Source organism: Chiloscyllium plagiosum, unplaced genomic scaffold (assembly GCF_037043375.1).
Source record: "Chiloscyllium plagiosum isolate Xiang-an unplaced genomic scaffold, Cpla_swu_hap1 HiC_scaffold_24, whole genome shotgun sequence".
Classification (NCBI taxonomy): Eukaryota; Metazoa; Chordata; class Chondrichthyes; order Orectolobiformes; family Hemiscylliidae; genus Chiloscyllium; species Chiloscyllium plagiosum.
In genome coordinates, this window is record NW_028270162.1 from 16965529 (window position 1) to 16990970 (window position 25442).

The 25442-nt window shown below is 37.5% G+C and overlaps 1 protein-coding gene across 4 annotated transcripts in view; it reads left to right on the forward strand.

Annotated features, from left to right (window-relative positions):
- The window catches only part of fam222aa (family with sequence similarity 222 member Aa), a 345559-nt gene extending 325524 nt beyond the window's left edge, over nucleotides 1-20035 (forward strand). For all 4 annotated transcript variants that reach the window (XM_087999940.1, XM_087999939.1, XM_043715498.2 and 1 more), the window contains one exon: nucleotides 8775-20035. In XM_087999940.1, coding sequence (XP_087856066.1) covers nucleotides 8775-10030 — 1256 coding nt within the window. In that variant the 3' untranslated portion in view covers nucleotides 10031-20035. The remainder of the gene's footprint in view (nucleotides 1-8774) is intronic.
- Nucleotides 20036-25442: the final 5407 nt, after the last annotated feature.

Below are 25442 nucleotides of genomic sequence, written 5' to 3' on the forward strand. Positions count from 1 at the left end.
CTCCTCATAACCAACCCTCTCAACTCTGGAATCAACCTAGTGAACCTGCTGTGCATCCCCTCCAGTGCCAGTACATCCTTTCTCAAGTAAGGAGACCAAAACTGTACGTAGTACTCCAAGTGTGGCTTCACCAGCACCCTATACAGCTGCAGCATAACCCCCTATTGTTAAACTCCTGCAATTTTTCACCATTTAATTAACAGTCCATTTTGCTGTTATTCCTCCCAAAATGGATGACCTCATGCTTACCAACATTGTACTCCATCTGCCGGACTCTTAACCTATTTGTATCCCTCTGCACAATTTGCTCTTCTGCTCGTCTTAGTGTCATCTGCAAACTTTGACATACTACACTTAGTCCCCAACTCTAAATCATCTATCAAAATTGTAAACATTTGTGGTCCCAAGACTGATCACTGAGGCAAACCACTAGCTACTGATCATCAACCAGAAAAACACCCATTCATCCCCCACTCTTTGTTTTCTGTTAGTTAACCAATCTTCCATCCATGCTAATACATTGCCTGTAACACCATGCAACTTTATCTTATGCAGCAGCCTTTTGTGCGGCACCTCGTCACCTTTCAGGAAATCCGAATGCACCACATCCACCAGATCCCTATTGTCCACAGCGCTTATAATGTACTCATAGAATTCCAGTAAATTAGTTAAACATGACCTGCCTTTCATGAACCCATGCATGCTTCTGCCTGATGGGACAATTTCTATCTAGATGTTTTGCTATTTCTTCTTAATGACAGATTCCAGCAATTTCCCCACTACGGAAGTTAAGCTAACAGGCCAAGAGTTACCTGCCTTTTGTCTACCCCCTTTTTTTAAAACAGTGGCATCACATTTGCTGTTTTGCAATCTGCTGCAGCCGTCTCAGAATTCAGCGAAGTTTGGTAAATTACCATTGAAGATCTGGACCCCTGGTGGGGTCTCTCGATCCCACAATTGGTCAATAAACACTCTCAATCGATACTGGCTGTTAAGACTTCACTCTTTATTTTTCATATGGCTGGGTACAGAGAGTCCAGAAACACACAGGATGTGCACTTCCGTGTTCCTCAGAAGAGCTGCGCACATAGCTTAATACAAAAACTTTTTTATACTTTTCTTAAAGAAGGGTACAGGCCATGATCACATAGGACATTCAAACAATTACCAATCAATACACGATACTGCTTTATTTGATAGTTACTTAGTCTAATGATATTTCCTGGGAACCGACTTTATTTTCCAACACTTGGGCCACCTTTATCTGACGAACTGAGCCATTGCACCTGCATCTGAAGGTCAGTTATGATGGCCAGTAATTCTTATGTAGTCGGGTTATTTCTGTGTTTTAAAGGGCACATTGTCTGCTAATCTCTATTGAAGCAGACTATGGTTAGTCACTTATGCAACTTTAGCAGAATTGTCAGTTTGCAGCCTAGAAGCCATTTTGTCATGTTATTTGCATCGAGAAGCCATCTTGTTGCCGGCTAAGTTATTAATAGTATCTTATGTGGTTGCCCCTGACAACAACTAGTTACCTCAGCCTGTATTCAGGTTTCAGATCCTCACCAATGACCACAATTGCTCTTTTTCCACACTATCTCTTCTGGTACCCTGGGAATCATTCCATCAGGGCCAGGAGACTTGTCTACCTTTAGCCCTATTATCTTGCCCAACACTATGATTGTTGCTAGGACTTCATCTGCGGTAGCCTCCTTGTCATTAATTTTTGGCATGTTATTTGTATCTTCCCTTGTGAAAACTAACATAAAATAGCTGTTCAACGCCTTGGCAGTTTCCTCATTTTCCATTATTAAATGTCCCTTCTCATCCTCTAAAGGACCAATGTTTACCTCAGCCACTCCTTTTCATTTTATATATTTGCAGAAACTTTTGTAATCTATTTTTATATTCTGCTCTCATAATCTACCTTAGCTTTCTTCATAGCTTTTTTTGTGGCTTTCTGTTGAGCTTTAAAGGTTTCCCAGTCCTTTGGTTTCCCATTAATCTTTGCCTCTTTGTGTATTAACTTTCAATTTGCTACCTCCTTTATTTCCTTAGTTATCCATGACTGATTATCCCTTTTCCTACAGTGCTTCCTTTTCACTGGAATATACTTTTGCTGAGCACAGTGAAAAATTGCTTTGAAAGTCCTCAACTGTTCCTCAAATGTCCCACCATATAGCCTTGGCTCCCAGTCTACCTTAGCCAACTCCTCCCTCATCCCATTGTGGCTTCCTTTGTTGAAGCACAAGACATTGCTATTGGATTTTACCTTCTCACCCTCCATCTGTATTTTAAATTCAACCAATTTTGATCGCTTTTTGTGAAAGGATCCCTAATTATGAGATTGTTAATTATTCCTGTCTCATTACATGGGACCAGATCTAGGATAGCTTACTCCCTCATAGGCTCCAGTACCAAGAAAGTTTGAAGCATAATCACAATCAACTGCATAACCCAGCAAATTAATGAAATGAGTGAGTCATGATCATACAATTGTTAAATTAACACTTTTTAGCTTTGCCTGAAATTTTGGCAAAAAACATCCAAGGTCACAAGATGGAAGGAGAAAGTGATTGTTGGTTGGCTTGTTAGTTTGAAGACCAAAATTAATGAAGTGAGTCCTGTCCAAGGCAACATCTCTCCAAGGTGAGACATTCAGTGATGGAAAAACAGAGTCAAGTAATTCTTATATGGCACAAGCTGTAGTCAAATCAAGGATTCAGTCATATTCATAGAGAACTTTAGAAGGTTGATTTAGCCAATCCTGGTTCAACAGTGGGACTTGGAGGTATAATTTTGCATCAGAGCTAGGATTTTCCTGTGTTGTCAGGTAACCCTACATGTCAATGCCCTAAGGGATAAGTTGATCCCGGCTTGATATTTAATGTTAAAAATCACACCAGGTTATAGTCCAACAGGTTTATTTGGAAGCATTAGCTTTTGGAGTGTTGCTCCTTCATCGGGTGGTTGTGGAGTCTAAGATTGTGCGGCACAGAATTTATAGTAAAAGTTTACAGTGTGATGTAACTGAAATTATATATTGAAAAAGACCTGGATTGTTTAAGTCTCTCATCTTTTAGAATGACCATGTTGGTTTCAGTTCTTCTATATGTAAAACTTTTTTAAAAGTTACATTCTCAAGTGAACTTTAACAATTGGTGTCATGTCGGCCCAGATAATGCATTTAAGGTGTGAGCTTCCCTGTGTGAGACTCTGTGCCACTATGGTCAGACTGATTCTAACTTAAAAACAGATTTACAGAATCTTACATGGATTCATGCAGATTTTGAGCAAAGTAAAATGTAAATCTGCAAGTACAAATTCACCCCACAAACTTGTGTGTGCGCGTGTGGGTGGGTGCGGTAGTGGGGATTATGAGTGTCTGTGAGAGAGTGTGTGTATGTGTGCAAGTGTGAGTGTAAAGGGGTATAAGTCTGTGAGAGGGTGTGTGTGGGAGTGTATATGTGAGCACATGAGAGAGGGTCTGCGTGAGTGTACAGGTCTGTGTGTGTGTATAGTGCAATGAGATCACCTGTAGGGTGACATGAACCCAGGATCCTGGTTGAGGCCATCCTCGTGTACTGAATATTTAATGGTCTTTTGTGGACTTAAGTTGTGAGTTTACCTTGCTGAATTCAATTGTATCCCAGTCGACATTTGTGTCTTCTTTTATTGGTCTCTACCTTTAATTCCTCAATTTAATCTCTCTATTTGTGTAAGTGCCATATACCCATTCATCTGTATAGACTTTTTGGTTTTCTCTTCAGCATGTTAATGTATTTTTGTACTTACCACAAAGAAACTAGACCAATGCAAAAAATTGGGAATGGACAAGAAGTCTAATGGATGTACCCGGAAGAAATTATAATCCAAAAGTAATATAGACACTGATCCAAACATATCGTCTTAGCAAACAATGATTATGCTGTTGTTAGCCACAGTTTGATTATGCAAACCAGCTATTTTGACGCATTATGAACATATAACAGACTACAAATCCTTATGTTACATTACAGTACCCATAGCAATTAATTTGTTTAACAGCTAACTGCAGATATGTAATTTGTTAGAAAATTACAAAACATCAGACTACTGGAAGGCAGCTTTAGGCACTTTGGGAAACATGGCAAAGCCTATTTCCATTAGTTAAAATTTTGTAAATGTCTTTATATAAAATTTCACTATTTCATAGCTTTTAAATGCAAGTGCTGTCATCATTTTAATTATTATTTGTGTGACAGGGAAGTGATTTCAAACATAGGAGCACTTTGGAGTGCTAACTGAACATTGACCCATTTCAATCCTTATTCTCTACCAGTCTATGCTCAATTTCATGGAATTAATTGCTTTGCATTTTTCTAAAAACAGCCGAACATTGGTACTACAGAATTTTTGATTTCATAATGGCACCTGGTGTGGTGGAGTCTACTTTTTAGTCTATATTAATCATGAATTTGCAACTGTTTCTTACTATTTTTCAGTTATATATTCATGCCTAGAACTACATAACTGAAGCCATAACTCTGTTTGACAACACAACCCAGGGTTGTACCATTAACTGTATAAGTCCTGCTCTTGCTTGTCTTACCGAAATGCAATACCTCACATTTATCCAAATTAAACTCCATCTGCCACTTCCCTGTCCAATGGCCCAATTAGTCAAGATCCCTTTGTAATATCTTAGATAACCTTCATCCTCTGCTATATCACCAATTTTGGTGTCTTCTGCAAACTTACTAACCATGTTTCCTTAATTCTCATTCACGTCATTTATGTAAATAACAAATGACCCTGGACCCAGCACTGATCCCTGCAGAACACCGCTGATCACAGGCCTCCAGTCTGAAAACCACCCTTCGTTACCGCCCTCTGTCTCCTACCGTCAAACTAATTTTGTATCATTTGCAAGCTCTCCTGAATCTCTTGCGATTTAACTTTACTAACCAGTCTACCATGTGGAGCTTTATCAAAAGCTTTACTAAAATCCATGTAGATAACATCTACCACTCTGCCCTCATCTATCTTTTTGCTCACGTCCTTAAAAAAAACTAAATCAAGCTTGTGAAACACTATTTCCCACACGCAAGGCTTTGAAATTAGACTTGAAATACTGCTCTGATAACTGTTGACCAAAAATGAAACTTTGCTGGATCTATTTATGGCATTTCTGCATGGTGCTTAAATGCTTAGATCAAAGATGTATTAAAGAAGGAGGAGGGAATGAAGAAACATGTTGGGCAATCCAGACTTTGAGGCTGAAATTAGAAAATGATTGAGGCCATAAAGGGATTTGAATCATGTAGATGAGAATTTTGGTTCTAAGAAATTTAAAAACAAGCAACAAGTGTAGGCCAATGAGGACAGAAGATGAGTGATTGGATATGTTATAGGCAGCAGAGTTTGGGATGATTTGAAGTTTGAGGAGGCTGGCCAGAAAATCTTCGATATAGTCAAGTTCGGAATTAACAAAAGTATTTGTGAGAATTCCAGCCGCTGTTGGATTAAATTGGGTTGAAAGGGGGCAATATTAATGGCAATATTAAAAGCTAACCTTTGTGATAATTAAGAAGCACATCCACTTTCATAACTAAACATTTTTTTAAAAAAAAGCATTAGTTGTGATGAGTTTAACACAGCAAATTGGTGGCATGCCTTTTTATAAAAATAATTATCTGTGTAAGGCAGAAAACTGTGCAATTAATCTTGCTGAATTACAAAGAATATTCAGGGGATTCTTGGAAATTTAGATCTATTGAAGCTGTGCCTTTTAGTCTCTTGTACACTGAGTCTTCTATCATAAGTTCCAGGAATCAAGAAAACTCGAAATCACCATCTAATTTTGTTTTGTACCAAATGTCATTCTGGATTAAAGTTACCACAGACTGGTCTCGTAGATAAAGGAACTGTACATAATAGCACTAAGTCATACATACTAGAAAGCCTCATGCTTTTTTTCTATTCTGTATTAAGTCTGCAAATCTTAAAAGCAACATTAGGAGACCACAATTTGCCTTATCACCTGTTTGAAAAGGGGACAAAACTGCCAGGGCTCCTGTTCCTGTTTGCTCTCCACTGAATCCTGCTGAGCTTCAGGCATCAGGCAAGAACAAGATTAAAAAAGCAAAAATAGAAATTGCTGGAAAACCTCAGCAAGTCTGGTAGCATCTGTGCAGAGAAGACAGAATTAATGTTATAGTCCAGTGATCCTCCTTAAGACCAGCTTGAGTAAGCTGGTTTCTCCTGTCAAATCTTGCTTACGTTGGCTTTAGGCCCTGTTTTGTGTAGTAATCGCTTCAGCAGGTCATTTGAAAGTTGCTGGTATCAACAAGTTATAGCACATTCAGAAGGATAAGGGTGAAAACTAAACAGGAAGAGAGAACTTTAAAGAATAAAACCATGACTTGATGGAAATATTTTAAAACACTGAATACGTGAGTTAATGAATTAACTGATTTGGAGGAGCTGCAGGAACAGTCTGATCAAAGAGTGATTAACACAGAGAAGTTTTAGGGATTGTGTTGTTGTTGTTGTTTGTCTTCTGCATGGAAACTCCTTTAAACAAATTTACTAATGAATTAGAATTAGTTTTATTGTCACATCTGTCAATGAGTACAGTGATAAGTTTACAATTCACCACTTATGGCGCCATCTTAGGTACAAAGCTATCTAGGTACAGATTCCTAAGAACAAATTCTTAGATAAATATTCAAAATAAAGAAATAAAAAGTCCAGCATTGCAGACCTTCATGCCAATTTAGATACAAAAGTACAAATCAAAGGAATAAATTTAGAAAGATTAAAGATATAAAATATTCAGAAAAACACTCTTTCCAACCCAGTCCACGCCGTCATCTGGCCTCCAGTGCACACTGGTCCTCATCTCCTGACTGCATTGGACTTCACCTCGAGGATCTCGAGGCTGGGAGTCTGGACTCCCCTCGAGGGCAAGGAGACTACGCTGGTTTCACCTTAAGGCTCTTGAAGCCAGGAGTCCACACTAGGCTGGGAATCCGCACTGACTTCACCTCGAGGCTCTCAAGGCCAGGAGTCCACGCTGAGGCTGGGAGTCCATGATGACTTTACTTGAGGCTCAAGGACGGGAGGTGGGTAAGAAGAAAGAAGGGGAAAAAAATGCATGAAACAAGGAAAAAAAAAAGAATAGAAATGAATGGAGCGGACAAGCTCCAGCTGAGGAGTCCTTCTCTGCCATCACCTTGGACATGAATGAAATCCAAATGAAATCACTTTCCAAATCCTTTCCTGAACAAGTGGGTAAAATATTAAGTTTATCACTGTACTTCAACTTTATTTTCCATAGCATTGACATTTTAGCTTTTACATGTTCCATTTTATAATCTGTGACTGACTCTTGGCCAGTACCAGATCCCGTAAATGTATTCCACTGCAAATATCAGTAACCATCTTTAAAGCAAAAAGAAATTCAAAATGTTTATCATTTTAATTACACAAGAATACAAATATATTTTTTGCAAAATTACTAACTGTTTTAGACAACAACTGCTAGATTGTACAATTCCTGACTTTTTAAACCTCTAACAGAATAAAATCATTTTTTTTATTCATTCATGGGATGTGTGCATCACTAGCTAGGCCAGTATTATCTATCCCTAATTGCTCAAAGGTCAGTTAAGAGTCAGCCACATTGCTATGGGTCTGAAATCACATGGAGACCAGGCCAGGTAAGGATGGCAGTTTCTTTCCCTAAAGAGCATTGTGAACCAGATGGGTTTTCCCTGACAATCAGCAATGAATTCATGGTTATCATCCGATTCTTATTTCCAGATTATTATTGAATTCAAATTCTGCCGTCTGCCATGGCGGGATTCAAACCCAGATCCCCAGAACATTACCTGGACTGATAGTCCTGTGATAATGCCACAAAGCCATTGCCTGCCGATAAACCTCACACCCATAAACTCATAAACTTTTCCAATTTAATTGAATTGAATTAGGTCTATTGTCACATGTATTCACATGAGTACAGTGAAAAGTGCACAAGTTGCTACTTATGGCACCATCTTAGGTACAAGGGCATCTAAGTGCAAAATCTTAGGTACAAAGCCGAGAAAAAAGAAGCTTAAAAGGTGAAACTGCAGTCGTTATTACCAAAAAAGTGGAAAAACAAAGAAACACAATTAACAGTTCAACACCACAGTCCATAAGCACCTGGCCAAGCTAGGCTTGCACACCTCACAAGTGCTCAACCTTGCTCCCGTTGCTGTCCTGGACTGCCTACTCTCACCGCCTTGCAGCCTGTTCCTGCTCCTGCTGCCACCTCGAACTGCTTGCTCCCACTCTCGCTGCCAGCCAACCCAGGCTGCCTGCTCCCATATTCCCACTGGAGAGTGAATCAAACTCAATGTTATTTTGAGGCCATTAGTATTTTGGCAAATATTTCATACATCCTGCTTCTTGCATAACGATTAGATATTTTGCCATTTAGATACCATCTCTTACTTGGTAGATTATCTGTTCCCAGGCTGCTGCTTGGTCTTAACCATTGTATTGCATAAGCAAATCAAAATAATATGATTGCCAAGTTTTGCTTTTCTTTGATACATTTTGAAATCAGGAATTTAACATCTCAGCTGCATATGTGATAAGATTTTAACTTTGTAAAATTGTCACGTTTGTCCTTCCAAGTTCCATATGTGTTAACAGGTGTGTCAAAAGGGAAGTACCATAAATGTGACTTCAACAATAATTTTCCTTTTTATTCTAATTTTGTATATTATATTCTGTTTCAGGTGAGTCAGTCGCACCCACGCATTCTCCAAGGTATCCTAGTCCAGCTGAACTTGATGCTTATGCCCAGAAAGTGGCTAACAGCCCACTAACAATCAAGATCTTTCCTACAAATATCAGGGTTCCTCAGCATAAGCACCTTAACAGGACTGTAAATGGCTATGACACAACAGGACAACGGTACAGTCCATACCCTATACACTCTGGAGGATATCAGGGTCTTTTAGCAATTGTGAAGGTGCACAGTAAAAGTGTGGTGAAAAATACAGATGGCAAGAGGACACGAATGTCCCCAGCACAAGTCGGAAATGGCAACATCGGACCCTACCCGGTGCCAAGCACTTTAGCGCAGAGTCAATCGTGTACTGGGCAAGCAAGTTACCACAACAGCCAGAAATCTTTGGAAGGACCTGCTCCACCTAATGTAACTGTTGCTACATCTGTTATTCCAATTGGAGGACGTAGCTTGGCTCTACAGCAGTCAAATCTCCCCTCTATTCAAAGTATCATCTACCAGATCAACCAGCAATGCCAGGCTCAGGCATCACAACAAGCTTCAGCTGCAGTCTGTCAGGGCTCTCTTGTCACCAATCCAAGCCCAATCACAGTAGCCAGCCGCAATACAGTCAACGGCTTTACCAGTATGATTAATGGAAGTGTGATGTATGCTGGAAATGTTGTGTCTGAATGCCGTGGAGGAGCAGCTGCTTCAGGTTTAGCTGCTGCAGTAGGTCCTAAACCTGGGGCCTATCCAGATGGAATGGATTATTTACTATGGCAACAGAAACAACAAATCCGTATATATTCTGGCAGTGGTGGTGGGGGAATAATAAGTAAATCACCAGAGATTTGTGGTGCTCCACGACAATACACTTTGGCACCTACTGTTGAAAAAGTTCCTTCATCTCCCTTGAACTGTGTGGGCATGCACTGCAACTTTTCAACGGGGCAGTATTTGGCTGCCCCTTGGAACAGCGTACTGGTGACACCAGACAGTGACTGTTATAACCCACAGGACCTCACAAATGGCCACCGTGACCTTGTTCATCCTTCAGATGGGCTCACCACTGTCTCAAGTAGAACGCTATGTAATACCTCTATCCTCAGCAGTAGTCTGCAGTCACTGGAATATTTGATCAATGACATTCACCCTCCCTGCATTAAAGAGCAAATGTTGGGTAAAGGTTATGAGACTGTATCAGTACCTCGATTATTGGACCACCAAAATGCTCACATTCGGCTACCTGTTTACAGATAGAGAATTGCAGTTTGGAAAAAATAGAATGATGGTGTTAAATCTTTTATAGATATACACAGAAGCCTCCAGCCTCAAAACAGCAATCAAAGGCAAATGAAGTCGAGTGTTTTAAAATGTCCCAGGGATTGCAAGATGCTGAAATGAGTTTGGTTTGGACAAAAGTATCGAATCTACTGGTGTTAACAATGAAAGATGGCTTTTTAAAATTCCAATAAAATGGGGATTGGGGTTAGCATTGGACATCAGAGGACAAGATGCTGTCAGAAATGTGCAGAAAGCTTTGCCGTGTGTGCTGATGAGTCTGCATGCAGAAAAATTTAAATTTCCAATCCTGCACTGAATTCTGTGAACATGTAGTCCTAGGATCCTCGCCCTGGTTGCTTCGTCATTGTCATCTTCAATTTGCTGTGGTTTCAAAAGATGAGCTACTGCCAGATTTCCTAGTGAAGAATAGTTATTGCACTGTATTGGAATAAAGATAAACATGGGGACTGACCAGAAAATTATAAAAGAAAGTAACTTGGAAAACTTGAACCTAATTCTTTAACTCTTATTTGAAATTTTCATTGTGTTGGCTGCTACAACAAATAACTTATACTTTTAATTTTAAAAATGTTAAGGTAATTTCACTTTAGGGAATTGCTAGTTTTAAAGTTTTTTGTAATGAAATATATACCCACATTGTGCTAAAATAGCATAACAAGCTGTGAGAAGGTATAAGGGTTGACAGTCTTGATAAGTGCACTCAGAAGAATGTGCTACGCATTTATTGATATTTCCATAGGGCGAGGAAACATATTAGATGTAAATGAATTTGTAAGAGCACATACCTACAAAAGCCGATTGTGTGTATGTACTGGCCCTTTTGTTTTAACTTTCTACATTGGAGGGGAAAGAAAAGAGACCTCTTACGTATTGCAGAACATCCTGATGTGGAGTGCTGCTTTACTGAGAAACTGTAGTTTTTGGCAACTGTAAAATTATAGCAGGCTATACCAAATTACTGCAAATAGCCAAGCTGGCAATGAAACCAAGCCTATGTTGTTATTTGTTGTAGACCTCACTATGGTCCACCAGATAATGTTTTTTTTCTTCTTCCACTTCCTTCCCATCATATAACCTTTGCTGCTCCTAGTACTTTCTAATATTATTATTCAGTTAGCTATTAAGCGCTGCATGACTAGGAGTTTAGTGACTCAGAGGGCCATTAATACTTTTAAAAGTGTAAACTCCCTCCCCACACTCCTTAGAATTCGCTAGTAGCCACCACTGAGCAGCTACCTTAAACCAACAGTAAAAGGAATCTTAAAGCTACATCTTGTGTTGGAGCTGATAATTTGGCTTTCATAGTCAAATTCCAAACATCAAATTTTTAATTTCGGAGAGTTATCAAAAAGTAACTTTTCACTTAACCAAAACAAGTTACCTAGAAAAATTAGTCAGTTATTTTAACAGATTGTATTTTAATCCACAAATATTGAAGCACTGTAATAAGCTGTGGCTTGCAGTTCCGTATATATTGCCAGAAAATACACATTTTTCTTTAATTGTTCAATATCTTCTAGGCTGTAAGTATTCAGATCACCACTGCAATTGCATAACTGTTTATTTCCTGTACTATTTAATGTCTGGCAAGATTACTTTGGATGATAAAAGCTTTAAGTTAATTGTTACACATTAATTCATGCAGAGTTAAAAAGCTTCTAATTGACTATTTGCAAAAAAGAAAACACAACAGGATATTATGCTGGGTACGAAGCATCTTATGATGAGAGAATTTCACCCTGCCATATGTGGAGTTAACAGGTGTCCAGAATCTATGAAGTGTTATATTTTTGTTTCATTTTGCGGTTCAATGGGGACAACAGGCTCTGGCATTCTTTCCAGTTTTTCTATTTCTCTCTTTTTCACCCACCCTCCTCCTTTATCACTCAGCACCCCCATTCCCACCACCCCACCGCCAATTCGACTAAGTCAATATCTTCTGTTTATCATCAATATTTTCACACTATTTCTATTGCATGTTTTAACCCAGAAAATGAGGAACAGGAGGTTGCAGATTTATTTATATCTGTTTTGTTAGTAAACAACAGGAGGGCAGACAGAAGATAGTTGGATGGTTGTATTCTTTCCTTTTTCTAATTTTACTTCCTCTACTACCACCCCTCACCGTTTGGAGTCCTTGTTCTTGTGGATTGAAGTATTAACTTCTACTTGATTCAATCCAAATGTCCACTGCTTCAGTCATGTTTTGGATGCTGCTATTTCACAGCTTGTTGAAACAAAAGGTAGATAGATCAGCATCTATAAGATGAAAATTCAAGATATACATTTCATCAGACCCACATAATTATCTTATTTTTTGTTACAGATGTTGATGGACCAATTGTAGATTTCCAACAATTTCTGCTTGTATATTAGCATCCAAAACAATTCATGTTTCACGAAATTTCCATCTTTTCTATTCTTTCTAGTTAGAAACCACACCATAATAGGTCCATGTACCTTACTTTTCTACAACTTGAGATTTTGGATAGAAATGAGAGTAAACTTTACAATGACTACAAGTACTTCCCACGGTTGTGTAACACCTGTAAGGATCTGATGAAATTCAGCCACCAAATTTCACTAAGGTTCAATGTATAATTCATAGTCTAGAAATCAGATGCCCAATTTGAATGTGATTATTTGAATTGGCTTGCACAGGAGTTTGCTGAGCAATTTATATGGCAACAAATATTCAATACTTTCAGAAGTACTGGGTTTTACAAGTTGTGTTTTTAATCTCTGCCTAGTTCTGTTAGATGCTGATTGTTTTAATTTTTATTTCATTAGTTGATTTCAAAATCTGTATATATTCTTGTTCTGTTTTATCTACTGTGCACACATTAAGTATCTAGCCTATATTTAGTATGAGAGGAAAAATAACAATGGCAATTGCCTTGCACAATGCGACTAATAGTATAGAGACTAAAAGGAATGTGACATCAGGAACATTTATGTTTCAAAAACTGAGAGAGAGTTAGGGTATTTTACCGCATTTCTGATCATTGAATCACTTGATTTTCACATGATTAGTAATAGTGTACAAGTATGGTCAACATTGATACCTGTCAAATATGTGAGTGGTAGACAGTGGGGATGTGACAATTCATTATCACCAGGGCATCAAAATCCATATATTTTGCACCAGCATAACTTGGCAGTTACAAACCACGAATGGTTGATTTTCCACTTTAGCCACACTGAATAAATTCTGGGATGACTGATCTGGCTAACCACCTGATGTGAAAAAGCTCATTAGGATGGTCAATTTATACATTGTCTTTGCATGCCTGGACCTGATTTCAGCTGCAATATGGAATGCATGTTTGTCCAGCCAACTGACCATGAAAACCCTGTATGCAATCAGTTTAGGACGCAGCCTCATTTCTAATTTTATGTGGTTATAAGACCATAGTTCAAAATATTCTGACATTCAGTTGAATGTGCAAAAAAAACTAATATTGAAAGATCCTTTAAGTCTTGCGTTTTGGTGACATAAATGAAGGTTCACTCTACATCTCTGACTTTGGAAAACATAGTTAACCATTGGTGTAAAAATTGAAGAACACTCCAACTTCTTACTAAGTACATCCTAACCTCAGTAAAACTTTACACCGATGTGTCAGTGATAATATTTTGTATCTTTGCTATTTTCCAAAATATTGGCAACAGTGAATTTATAAATTAATGTGCCAGCCTTTACTTTATGACATAAGTATTTGGTGCAGCTAGAAGTCTCATGAGTTATAAGGCTGCACAGGATGTGGACTTCATTGGCTAGGCTAGCAATTGTTATCCATCCCTAAAGGCCTTGAAAACTTGGTGTGCACCCAAACAGAACTACTGCTATAGTTAGGGTAGTAGGTACACGCACAACATAGAAAAGTAATCTTTGCATTTAAGAAATTGGATCAGGCTCAAGCGAGAACTTGTTGGTGAGAAGAGGACAAGTGAATTATTCACTGCCCATCATTATGCTTTGATCAGATATGCATTTGTACATGTCTGATCTTAATCAGGGTTTTAATACAGTAAAAGTTTTAAAAAGATACATCTCTTCCTACCCAATCCATTATAGTCAGGAACAATAGATGAAAACCCTCTATCCAAGAATAATTATTCTGTAGTGAAACTCCTCAATTACAAAATATTCTGACTTGTCAGAATACAATTTTTAAGTACCGTCCTTTTTTCCCCTCTGCCTTCATCTCTCAAGAAGTGGAGATGCTGGAGTTGGACTGGGGTGGACAAAGTCAAACATCACACAACAGCAGGTTGTAGTCTGGCAGGTTTATTTGAAACTACAAGCTTCAGGTAGCTACCTGAAGAAGGAGCAGGATTCTGAGAATTTGTGGATTCAAATAAACCTGTTGAACTACAACCCGCTGTCCTGTGGTTTTTGACTTCATCTCCCAAGCTGTCTTTCTCCTATACTGAAACAAACAGAACTTTGCTTGCCAAACAATTTCAGAATTTCTTGTTTCAAACATTGGAAAACAAATGAGCACAGCCATTCAGTATTGAACTGAGTGCCGTCATAAACCATGATGGCAAATTCTTCAGAACTATATTTTCCAGAATTGTGATTTTTCCTCTTTTTACCATCCAACAAGCAAAAGACCTAGGCATTAGGTTTTAGATTGAGGGCAGACATGCTTGTATGCTTATGTAGTATAATTGATGTTCAAGCTGATGGAGCACTTGTAAAATTTGGAGAGAAGAGTAAAACAAAACCATCTGAATCCAACTATTTGGCACCTTTAGTCCATGTAATTCTATTTTGCATCCATGTATACATCTTACAGTAAACTGCAATGAAATGGGTTCAATAAAATTGAGAAGTTTTTAACATTGTGCTAATGATAAGTTGGATGAAGAATTTTTGGAAGTAGTAATAATCAAATATATTCAGATACTACTCATCAGCTAATCAAATTCTAATTGACTAAAATGCAGAATCTGTTCAATCAAGACTGACCCCGCCTGCCACCCACCCAAGGTGGATAGATCCTGACAGTCAATTCCATTCATAAGCAGTACACTTTCTAAGGCGCTTCTTTAATTAGCCCAACTTAAATCCTTATGTTGTTCTCATGCATTGTCTGCAAATACATAGATCGATAACAGGACATTATCCTTTTGTTATGACACTGGAGCTAAACATAGTTGTTAACTAAAGTAAAATTGTACTGATACCAAAATTAAAACTTTGGCATTTGCTTAATGTTACACCAGATATGGAAACAATAATTCAATTTTCTAGTTTCAGCTGCTACCTCTTGATCTCTCTTTTAGGGAACTATACTGAATTTCTTGAACTGACATGTTAAGGGAAAGTCCTAAATATCAGAGCTGAAGTCGGTTTGATAAAAACTTTATTCCTCAGATGCCAGAGCATCTGAGTAGTGAATAAACATAAACTAGAATTTATCAAGGGAGAGGAAATAAAATGTGTCCTGACAGGCTGGTACTATTACTGTTTGAAAGACACAGTGACTCTAAGTTGGAGATTTAGGGAAGAAAAGTGTTGAATTCTCCTCGGTCTGATAGTAACTTTACATGTTCATTGATGCTAATAGAGCTAATCCAGAAAATATTACACCCACGATGACCCTATCAACTTTTAAGCAAGCATATCCTTAGGATAATGGTATTAAATTCCAAATTGGATTCTGCTTAGACCATTCGGTCATTCTACTTTTCCTCTTTAGCTGTTGAGACATTGCAACATATGGCATGTCATTAGGCTGAGTGAAAAGCAAGTCTCCCACATTATTTTCCAGTTGCTGAGAAAAGGCAAGAGAATAACATCTGAAGAATGGAACTTTTTGTTTAAATAAATGAGCGCCTTCATTTAAAGAATTTGAGAAAATATTTTATGTTTGTGAAGAAAGAATGCCCATATTTTTGTCCTCCGACTCATTAATCAAGTCACTAATCAGATTTGCTTCGCTCCTGGTACATTCTGCTCAAGGACTTGTATAAAAATTTTCAATGGTATGGAGAGAATTCATTCTTGGTGATCAATATGGGAGGGAGAGGATGGGCCATCTTAAAAGATGAACATAGACAAAAGTGCAACAAGGTGACTGCAGTCTGTTCTTTCATAATTTTAGGAGCAATGTGCACCTGTAGCAAAACTGTCTGTAATACTTTCCATTGATTGGATGCTGGAAATGAAAAGATTATGGGTAGATAAAATGACATTTTTATGGTCTTCTGTTTAGGAAACATGCAGTTAACAACATTTTTAAAGTTAGAGGTTCTTCATAGCTCTTGTAGTTGAATAGACTATGTTTGGAGAATCTGACAAATACCTAATGTGAGTAAGGGTGACTAAAGGACTGACTTTGTGCTGATACATGAAAGATGTGGTATGAATTGCCCAATTTAGTTTGCCAGCTTTTAACACATGGGAAGTTACAAACGGTGAATTTCAAAACAAAACCATGGGTTTTATAGGTTCCTTTTTGAAACCCAATTAGCATTGCACAGAAATAATGAGTTGGATGCTGCTGTGCTGGCAATTTGCTCTTGCTGGATAAGCCCAGCCCCAAATTGCTAACATAACAGACATCCAAACTTTGATATCCTGCTCTTCTCTACCACCACCAACAACAACACGCGTTTCCCCCCATTTCCCGAGAGAATTTCTGGTATTCTTTTTATCATGTCCAGTTTAAAAGGTGAAAGAGTTATAGTCCAAATTAATTTTGGTCAATTTTTGTCTAGAATTGCAAGCCAAAGCCCACCTAAACAAGCAGACTAATTCTGGTAAATAGGCACGTATATGTGCAGCTGAGGAGAGTGAGCTCCCTGTGTTGTGCTTTAGTCTCATGTAAAATTCGGGTGCATCAGGTATAGATCACTCTTCAGGCTAAGCAGCACTTACTTGATGGAAACTTACTCATCATAAACATCGACTTTAAATCTTTCTTGAAATAGTTCAATCTGTTTTATTCATTGGAAAATCAAATTGTACAAATGGTTTCTCAAGTCTGGAAAGTGTTACATGCAATTTTTTTTTAAGTTGCAATTCTGGTGTCAATGAATATACAGTTGGCTCTACGCAGAGACCCACTGATACTGAAATAATTCTCTTTGCACTGGTTATTCCCTTGAACTGTGACCCAGCTTTCTTTATTAGGTTTTAATAGTCTCATCAAATGTGGTCCCAGAAGCTGCAATCAGGTTATCTTGCCACCTAGAGTTCCCTAACGGCATTAGTAGAAATAGGTGATCAGAACTGGTTAGTTAATGACTACAATTAAGTAGCTCTGGAAACATTATTTCAATTTTTCTTGATTTCCGCTTGAGTCTCAGCCAGAATTCCTATTAGTGCCCATTTAGGGGAAGGAGAAGAAAAGCAGAATTAGTAGTCTCAATATTTTTACCAACAGATGTGCAGTTTAGTTATTCAACAAAATGTGCTCCCACTTATTGTCAGTAGGAATATTGCATATCCTACAGTTAACAATTTCATGATGGAAAGTACTGCTGATAACTCCTTTAAATCAAACTTATTTTCTCAACAACTTGCTTTAATGCATACATGCCTTCAGTGTGAAATGTCTGCAGGCTCTTCACAGGATATTTAACAGGCAAAATCTGACATCAGACGACACGTAAGATGTTAGGATGTGTAAGTAAAAGGTTGGTCAAAAAGATAGGTTTTGCATAACATCTGTGGATTTGATAGAGAGAATTCCAGCACTTAGGTCCTAGACTGCTGAAAGCACAATCTCACTAATGAGATAAGTCTGAACGTTTGATTTCCAATTGGGATTATATCAATAATGGGTTAAGTAAAGCCATTAAATATTATTTTCTGGGAGTGACTTACTAAGAGCAAGTGCCAGAAAAATATATTTCTTGGCAAGTTAGGATTAGGAAATTATAAGTTATATGTTCTTGCTGTATTTCAAAGTTTAACCAGGGAATAGTATTACAAAAAGGGATGTTCAGCTGTGAAGTACCTAGAAACCCCTATTGTGGTGAAAGAAGCTGAAACATGTCATAAGTCAAGTATTAGGTGTATGAGAAAAGTGAAATGTTGGTATTGTTAAAATAAACATATCTTTGTTTTTTTTAAGTCTAAATCTTTATTGATTTATTCACTTCCTGGATATTTATTGCAGGAATTTCATTATTGAAACCAAAATGAAAATCTAACCAAATAATTAGGCAATATTGGTGCAATGCTGACCCATATCTATCTTACTGGAGGTGAACATGAGTAAGAAAGATTAGAACCAGGAAGAGAAGTTTAAAAACTTCTGTCTTTTCATTAAAATGTCAACAACTCAGCCATGCATTGCAAAAAAAAACATAGCTGCTTGGAATAGGTGGTGATTTTTGTCAATTCAAATTCTGTTAGTTGTTTTGGTCCGGGCGATTATGCTAAATATGGTAGAAATTTTGTTCAGATGAAACTTAATCAAAAATAACTTGAGTACCAAATGTAATTTTTAGAATTCCATATTCAAATTATGTACATATCTATAATATGTATGTGTATAATATACAGCATATATATTATTACTACTTTTAGAAATTAACATGTTATCATGCAGTGTAAATGTTATTGGGCATCAATGACCCAACACTGCCAAGCTTTTAGTGTGATGAACAATTGCAAACAAAACCTACAGCAAGTTAAACCACCATTTGCAGTATATATCTCATAGTTAATGTTATTATAAGGCAATAATTAATCTTGGGGTTCTGATGATTATAAAGTAGTCTTTTTTTCTTGCAGTTCCTTGTTATCTGGACCTCCTGATTCATTCCCTGTCTTGTAATTAATTCCAAAAATCCATCATTTAAAATAGTAGAAAGTGCTTTTGTAACTATGCCTTCAAATACTTTTGGGGAAAAAAATAGCAATTACTCTAATTTCAAGTACCGTGCAATAATTTTTTTTCAGGAGTATAAAGCATCTCATTGATATAACTAGCAGAATAAGCTATACGTTGTTGATTACATTTCTAATTTAGTGTCATAGAAATAGGCATCAGGAGGGGTCTAAACTTTCATACTCATGAACGGTTACCTCGTATTGAAACAGATTCCACTGACTTGCTTGATGATTTATTTTAATCTTGGATGGTTACAGCCCAATGAAGCCTTTGGCACAATCTCATTTTAGATAGCATTCTAAAATTTACTTTATTTCAGACCTTTTCTTCATTTAAAATTAAAGTTGTCAGTTTAAACGAAAGAAAAATTGCAATTATGAAAATTTTGGACCCAATTATCTAATTTTTATGTTCTAAATTTTAGTCTGAACTAATTAGAACTTTAAAAATAGCTTTGTAACTGTTCTAACAAACTGGAGTAAACCTCTTTTAAATCTTTTGCTTCACACAGATAGCAAGGTTGTACGTAAAATCAATTGAAAATTCTTTGCGTCCTTGGATAATTATTCAGTACTACTGCCCAGCCATGGGGATGAATGGAGCAACACATTCCATCTAGCCCTAGTTTTATATGTGAAGTGTATGGGGAGAGAAACCATTTCATAATTACCACCTAAGGTGCACCTTGCTTTTAAAAGCCTGCAGTATTTCCATATTTGTGTTTTGAATATTTGTAAGTGTTTCCTCAGGAAAATAAGGTGTTTTAAATAAAAAGTTGGATTGTGTATGTGTGTACATATAAATGAAGAAAGCTGGTTTATTTGAAGAAGTGTGACTAAATGCTGTAACTTCTTTAGCCTTGGAACTAACTACTCTGAATGTGCCTATGGTTCCCTCATCCTACACATATGCTTTCTATCGCTCCTAGATTAAACAGGGCATGGCCCTGTATTGATATTCTGACAACCCTGACAAGTTTGTTTTTATTTTTTGTCGATCTCAGGACTGAAACTTCTTTATTTTGTGTAGATATTTTATTTATTGTTTCATTATTTTATTATTGGTTGACATGAAATGAATAAAGCAAATAACATCACATAAAGGCTCTTTGTTTTCTTCATCACATGAACAAACATATACTATACAGTAAAACTGATTTAAAGAAATTTGAAAAAGCACTGAAAATTCTCCTTCAATTACTCATCTTTAATCAAAGGCATAAGTAATCAGTTGAGAGAAGATTTTAATAAACAAAGAACTGTGGATGCTGGAGATCTGAAAGAAGAATAGCAAATGCTGAAAAGCTCAGTAGGCTTGGCAGCATCTATGCAGAGAAAACAGTTAACGTTTCAAGTCTGATGTCTCTTCTAATGAAGGCAATGGAGAAACATTCGACCAAGTCCAAACATTTTTTAACTTGCATTATACTGCTACTATGACTTTTTTTCTCATGGAAAAGATAACAAGCTTGAATATAAAATATTTATTAATAGTGACAAATTCCATGATTTTATCAGTGCAGGCAGGGGTGAGCAAAATTAGCTGTGTCTAACTATAAATTATTCATAGTTTTAAATTGTTACAGAATATACTAAGTTGGGTTGGTGTAGTCATGGCCGTCATGTTCTAAAGTGTTGGTCTCAAAGATGGCCTTTTTTTTGCTTGTAGTATGCCCATGTTCGTTAATCAAAGTCTTTGGGAAGTGTGACGATTCCTTACTGTGGATCACTGAACACGGAAATGTCTGTAACTTAATTATGTGTTGATTTCCTGATTAGAAATCCGATATGGATTCATGTATTCGAAAACAGATGGGCATTTAAGCTCCTGGAGTTTGAGCAGACAGGAGAAACAACCACAAAAGCACGGAAAGAAGGGTGGAATGAAACCATGGTGGGGACAGGAACACACAACAGACATTATAAACATTTTAAAACTATTGAAATAGAGATTAGGCCATTTTTGTGCACAAGTGTACTGTTGTTATCTTTTTTAAAACATTTAACTAATTAGTTAATATCTGACCCAGCTTTATGTTGATACCATTTTCCAAAATAGCAAGAAGAAAGTTAAATTAGTGGGTATAAGAAATTACTGTCATCCACTAAAGGATATTATGGACTGAAAACAGCAGAGATGCAACTTCTAGTATATTAGGGATATGCAATCTATATGAATAAGAAGATTACAATAAGCTGCAACATCACAGTCAATTGCCATTTAGTTGCATCATATTGGAAACAATGAGTTGAAGTATCTGCAATGTCAGATTTCAAAAAATTAGAATGATGGTGCAGTGGTAGTGCCTGTTCCTCTGACCCGGGAGGCCTGTGTTCAAGACCCACTGGCTTCAGTGGTGTGTAATAGCATTTCTGAACATGTTGCTTAGAACGTATCCCCAAAATGTTAACATTATACAGTACAGAAGAGGCCCTTCAACTCATCATGTCTGCACCAACAAAAGGTACTCTAAATCTACCAGTCCCACTTTCTAGAATTTGGCCCGTAGCTTTGAATGTTATGACATTTCAAGTGCTCTCAAAATACCTTTTTTTTTTAGAGGTGCTAAAGTTTCCCACCACTAACACCCTCTCAGTCACTACATTCCAGACTCCAATTACCCTCTGGGTGAAAATATTTTGCCTCCATTCTTAACTAAACCACTTGCCTTTCACCTTAAAATTAAAATCTTGTTATTGACTAATGTAGCCAACTGCTTGCCATCCACCCTGTCCATGCCCTCATAATATTTTACACTTCAATCAGATTCCCTCTCTGCATTATCTTCTTTAAACAATCCAGGCTTATCCAGTATCCGTTTATAGATAAACTATTCTATCCCAGGAATCACTCTGGTGAATCTCCTCTGCACCACCTCCAGTACAATCATATCCTCCTTACAGTGTGGTGATTGGAGCTACACATAGCTCTCCAGCTGTTGTACAGCTCCAATATAACCTCCCTGTTCTTATCGATGTCATGACTGATAAAGGCAAGTGTCCCATAAGCTTTCTATACTAACCTATTAACCTGTCCTGCCACCTTCGGGGATCTGCGGACAAAAACCCAAGATCCTTCTGTCCCTCTGAGCTTCCATTATTAGAGTGTGTTTACTCAGTAGGAATCTTCTTTGGTTCTGGATGTAGGTTTGTTCACTGAGCAAAGAAACCCAAACATATAAATAGAAATCAGAAATCATCAGCAATGCTTCATCTGGAGGCTCACTGAAGATGTTACCTAGTATTGTGACGAAACATCTGAAAATGAACCTTCCAGCTCAGCGAGCAAACCTACATCCAGAACCTCGATCTGAGCTACAAATCTTCTCAAAGCTCACTATCTTCTTTGGTGTAGAGAGTTTGAGGTTCCATTTGGGAGATTTGTTAATTACTTTTTATGCAATGCTTTACAGTTTCCTGATTGATTTTGGATCACATCAATCGCAACAACAGCTTTGCATCTACATTTATGATTTTGACTCATAACTTTCATAAAGACATGATGATCTGATCCCAGTGATGCCAAGGTCTGACACCATCTATGTTCATTATCAATGAATCAATTCCTTCAGTAGCCAGTGTAAACCATTCCCTATGCTTGATGTCAGAACCTACCTGAAATTATTTGCAACTTGGCATACCTTGATCCTCCATAATTGCTTATGCCCAGATATGTTTTCGGTAAAGTCAAATAAAGCTATTTAAAAATTATTCATATGTGAATCATTCCCAACCCTTGGCTTTTATGTTGTTTTACTATCACAGTTACAGTCAGAAAGCACAATGGGTTGCTGAACATTCCGTTCAGCCCAAGTGCTTCTATTTCTTTCCTTTCTTCCTTCCCCATACACAAAATACTGTTTGCCTTCCTGCCTACCCTGAATTGTTTTCTGTACATCTGCTCATCCAAAATGTTAAAGATGAACAGAGTGTAAGGCAGAACAATGAAAGGAGAGGACAACATGAGGAAGAGTGAAGAACAAAGAAATAAACTAGGTGAGGAAAAACACTACCACCTGCAAGTTCCCCTCCAAGTCACTGACCATCCTTACTTGGAAATATATTGCCATTCCTTCAGTTTTACTGAATCAAAATCCTGGCATTCCCTCCCAGTAGCATTCTAGGTCTACTGAAAGTACATGGACTGCAGCAGGTCATGAAGACAGCTCCCCATTACCTCCTTAAGGGCAACTACGGATGGGAAATAAATGCTGGCCCAACCAGCAATGCCTATGTCCCAGAAGTGAATAAAACAAAAATATGTGTGAAGAATAGAAATGTATTAAGATGGAGAGATGTATTGTTTCAAATTTGCCAATATTTTAGCTAAAACGATGTAAGAGACTGTTGTTAGTGAAGTTAACTTTGGATTTGAGCAAATATTGAAGAATGGACCAGAATGGAGCAAGTCAAAAACGTGGAATCTTTGTAATGAGACCGATGGGTTCAGTTGCATTGTTTATACCACAAACTATTGCAAACTTTAAAATATATAAGAGGGAAATCTTTTCTTTCAAAATTTTGTTCCAAAAACATTGTTTGCTTATGCCTTTTTCTGATTTGTCTAGCCAAATGTTTGCACTTTTGCCGAATTCCTAGCTACCAATTTCCTCAGTTGTAAACAATTGTACTGATTCCTCCTTTTTGTCTACACTTCACCTTTTTTCCCAACCTTTCTGCAATCCAACTTTATGGACTTGCCAGTTAATTGGCTTTATGCTCTGGACTTTTCAATCATTTTCTCTGCAGCCTCTTAACACTTTTTGTCTAGTTTAACAATCATTTTTAAAAGTAGCAAACAAATTTAAGCAATATTCAGATAAGGTTTACGTGGATTATTTATTTTTTAAAAAAGATGGCATGTTTGTGTGAGAAAGAATAAGATAAACTTAAGGTGCTATTAATTACACATCCGTCTGTAGCTATTCCAGAATTCTACATTCAGAAAATATAATTTTGCATCTTCCTTCATCCTAGTTTGAACCTTTTTTTTCAGAAATCATGAATTTTGAAGTAGGCAGTTTTATTATTTGTTTTTAGTCAATAGAAAATGGGAGTACTGTGATTATAAGCACCTACTGGAGACAGAGAGGTATAGAGACCAGTAGACAGAATACTTTACTTCATCTAAATTTGACTTTTTTCAGAAACAGCAAATAGAATCCACAAAACTAATAAATTGTAAAAAAAATGCATCAGAGAAAGATAGGTAAATAAGGGCCGAAGACGCACCGTTATAGTGGTAGGAAACCTGCAACCTAGGTGGGCTCTTTCTAAAGGGTGCATGTACAGCAAAGAAACATTCATGCAAATTTTCTGCAATTATGCTGATTCAGATGGGGCTTAAAATTGCATCTAGAATTTTGGGTGTAGCACTCAACCTAGCATGTCTTCCTTATTATCCTAACAAGCAATGTATGGCCATGTCATTTGGGGACCAAAAAAGACAGCTATGCAAAGGTGGAGGCACAAGATGTGGTGGAGGTACCAAAAAATAATTTGTTGCTGCTTTTAAATAGGAAGATGATGTTGCCACAGTGAAAAAAGTTGCAATAGTAGTTGGGTTAAAAATCAAGGCTTATTCTTTCTTGGGATGAGTGCCCTACTGACAAAGCCAGCATCCTTTCCCATCTTTAATTGCCCTTATGAAGTTAGTGGTTGAGGCCAAATTCCATCTGGTTTGGAGACATCTACATTGCTATCAGGAAGCTGCAGTTTTGACTGTAACAGCAAAGGAATGGTGATATAATCCAAGTCAGGACAATACCTGACTCAGGAGGATCTTGCATGTGATGGTGCTCCCATCCTTTTGTACCCTTGTCCCTCTAGTTGAGCTAAAACAGAAGTTGCTAGAAAAACTCAGTAGGTCTCGCAGCATCTGTGAAGAAAAATCAGAGTTAACGTTTCGGGTCCAGAGACCCTTCCTCAGAACTGTGAGAAAGGTGTTGCATTTTGTTGAGAAGAAGAAGAGGAGATAATAAAAGTGCAACTTTAATGGAAATTCAGCAATAGTGGGATCGGGGGTTAATATATACACAGACCATTGTTGAAGGTGGTAGGACAAGTTTAGGAAGTGTTTAAAATGAATTTTAAATAGAGGCACAAAAGTTAAAAGCAAAGAAGCTATGCTAAAACTTTACTGGTTCTGCCTTACCTGAAATATTGCTTCAAAATTTATTTTTGTTCAATCCTAGGATGTAGGTGCCACAGGCTGGTTTCAAATGTTGCCCATCCTAGTTTCCCTTGAAGGTGCCAATAAGCTGCGTTCTTGAACTGCTACGGTCCATTTGTTGTGCATTGACTTACAATGCCATAACAGAAGGAGTCCAGACACTTCACCTAGCAACACTGAAGGATTAGCAATATATTTCCAAGTCAGGATAGTGATTGATTTGGAGGGGAACTTGCAGGTAGTAGTGTTCCCATGCATCTGTCGCCCTAGTCCTTCTAGCTGCTATCTAAAGAGTTTGGTGAATTGCTGCAGTGCACCTTGCAAATGGTACACACTGA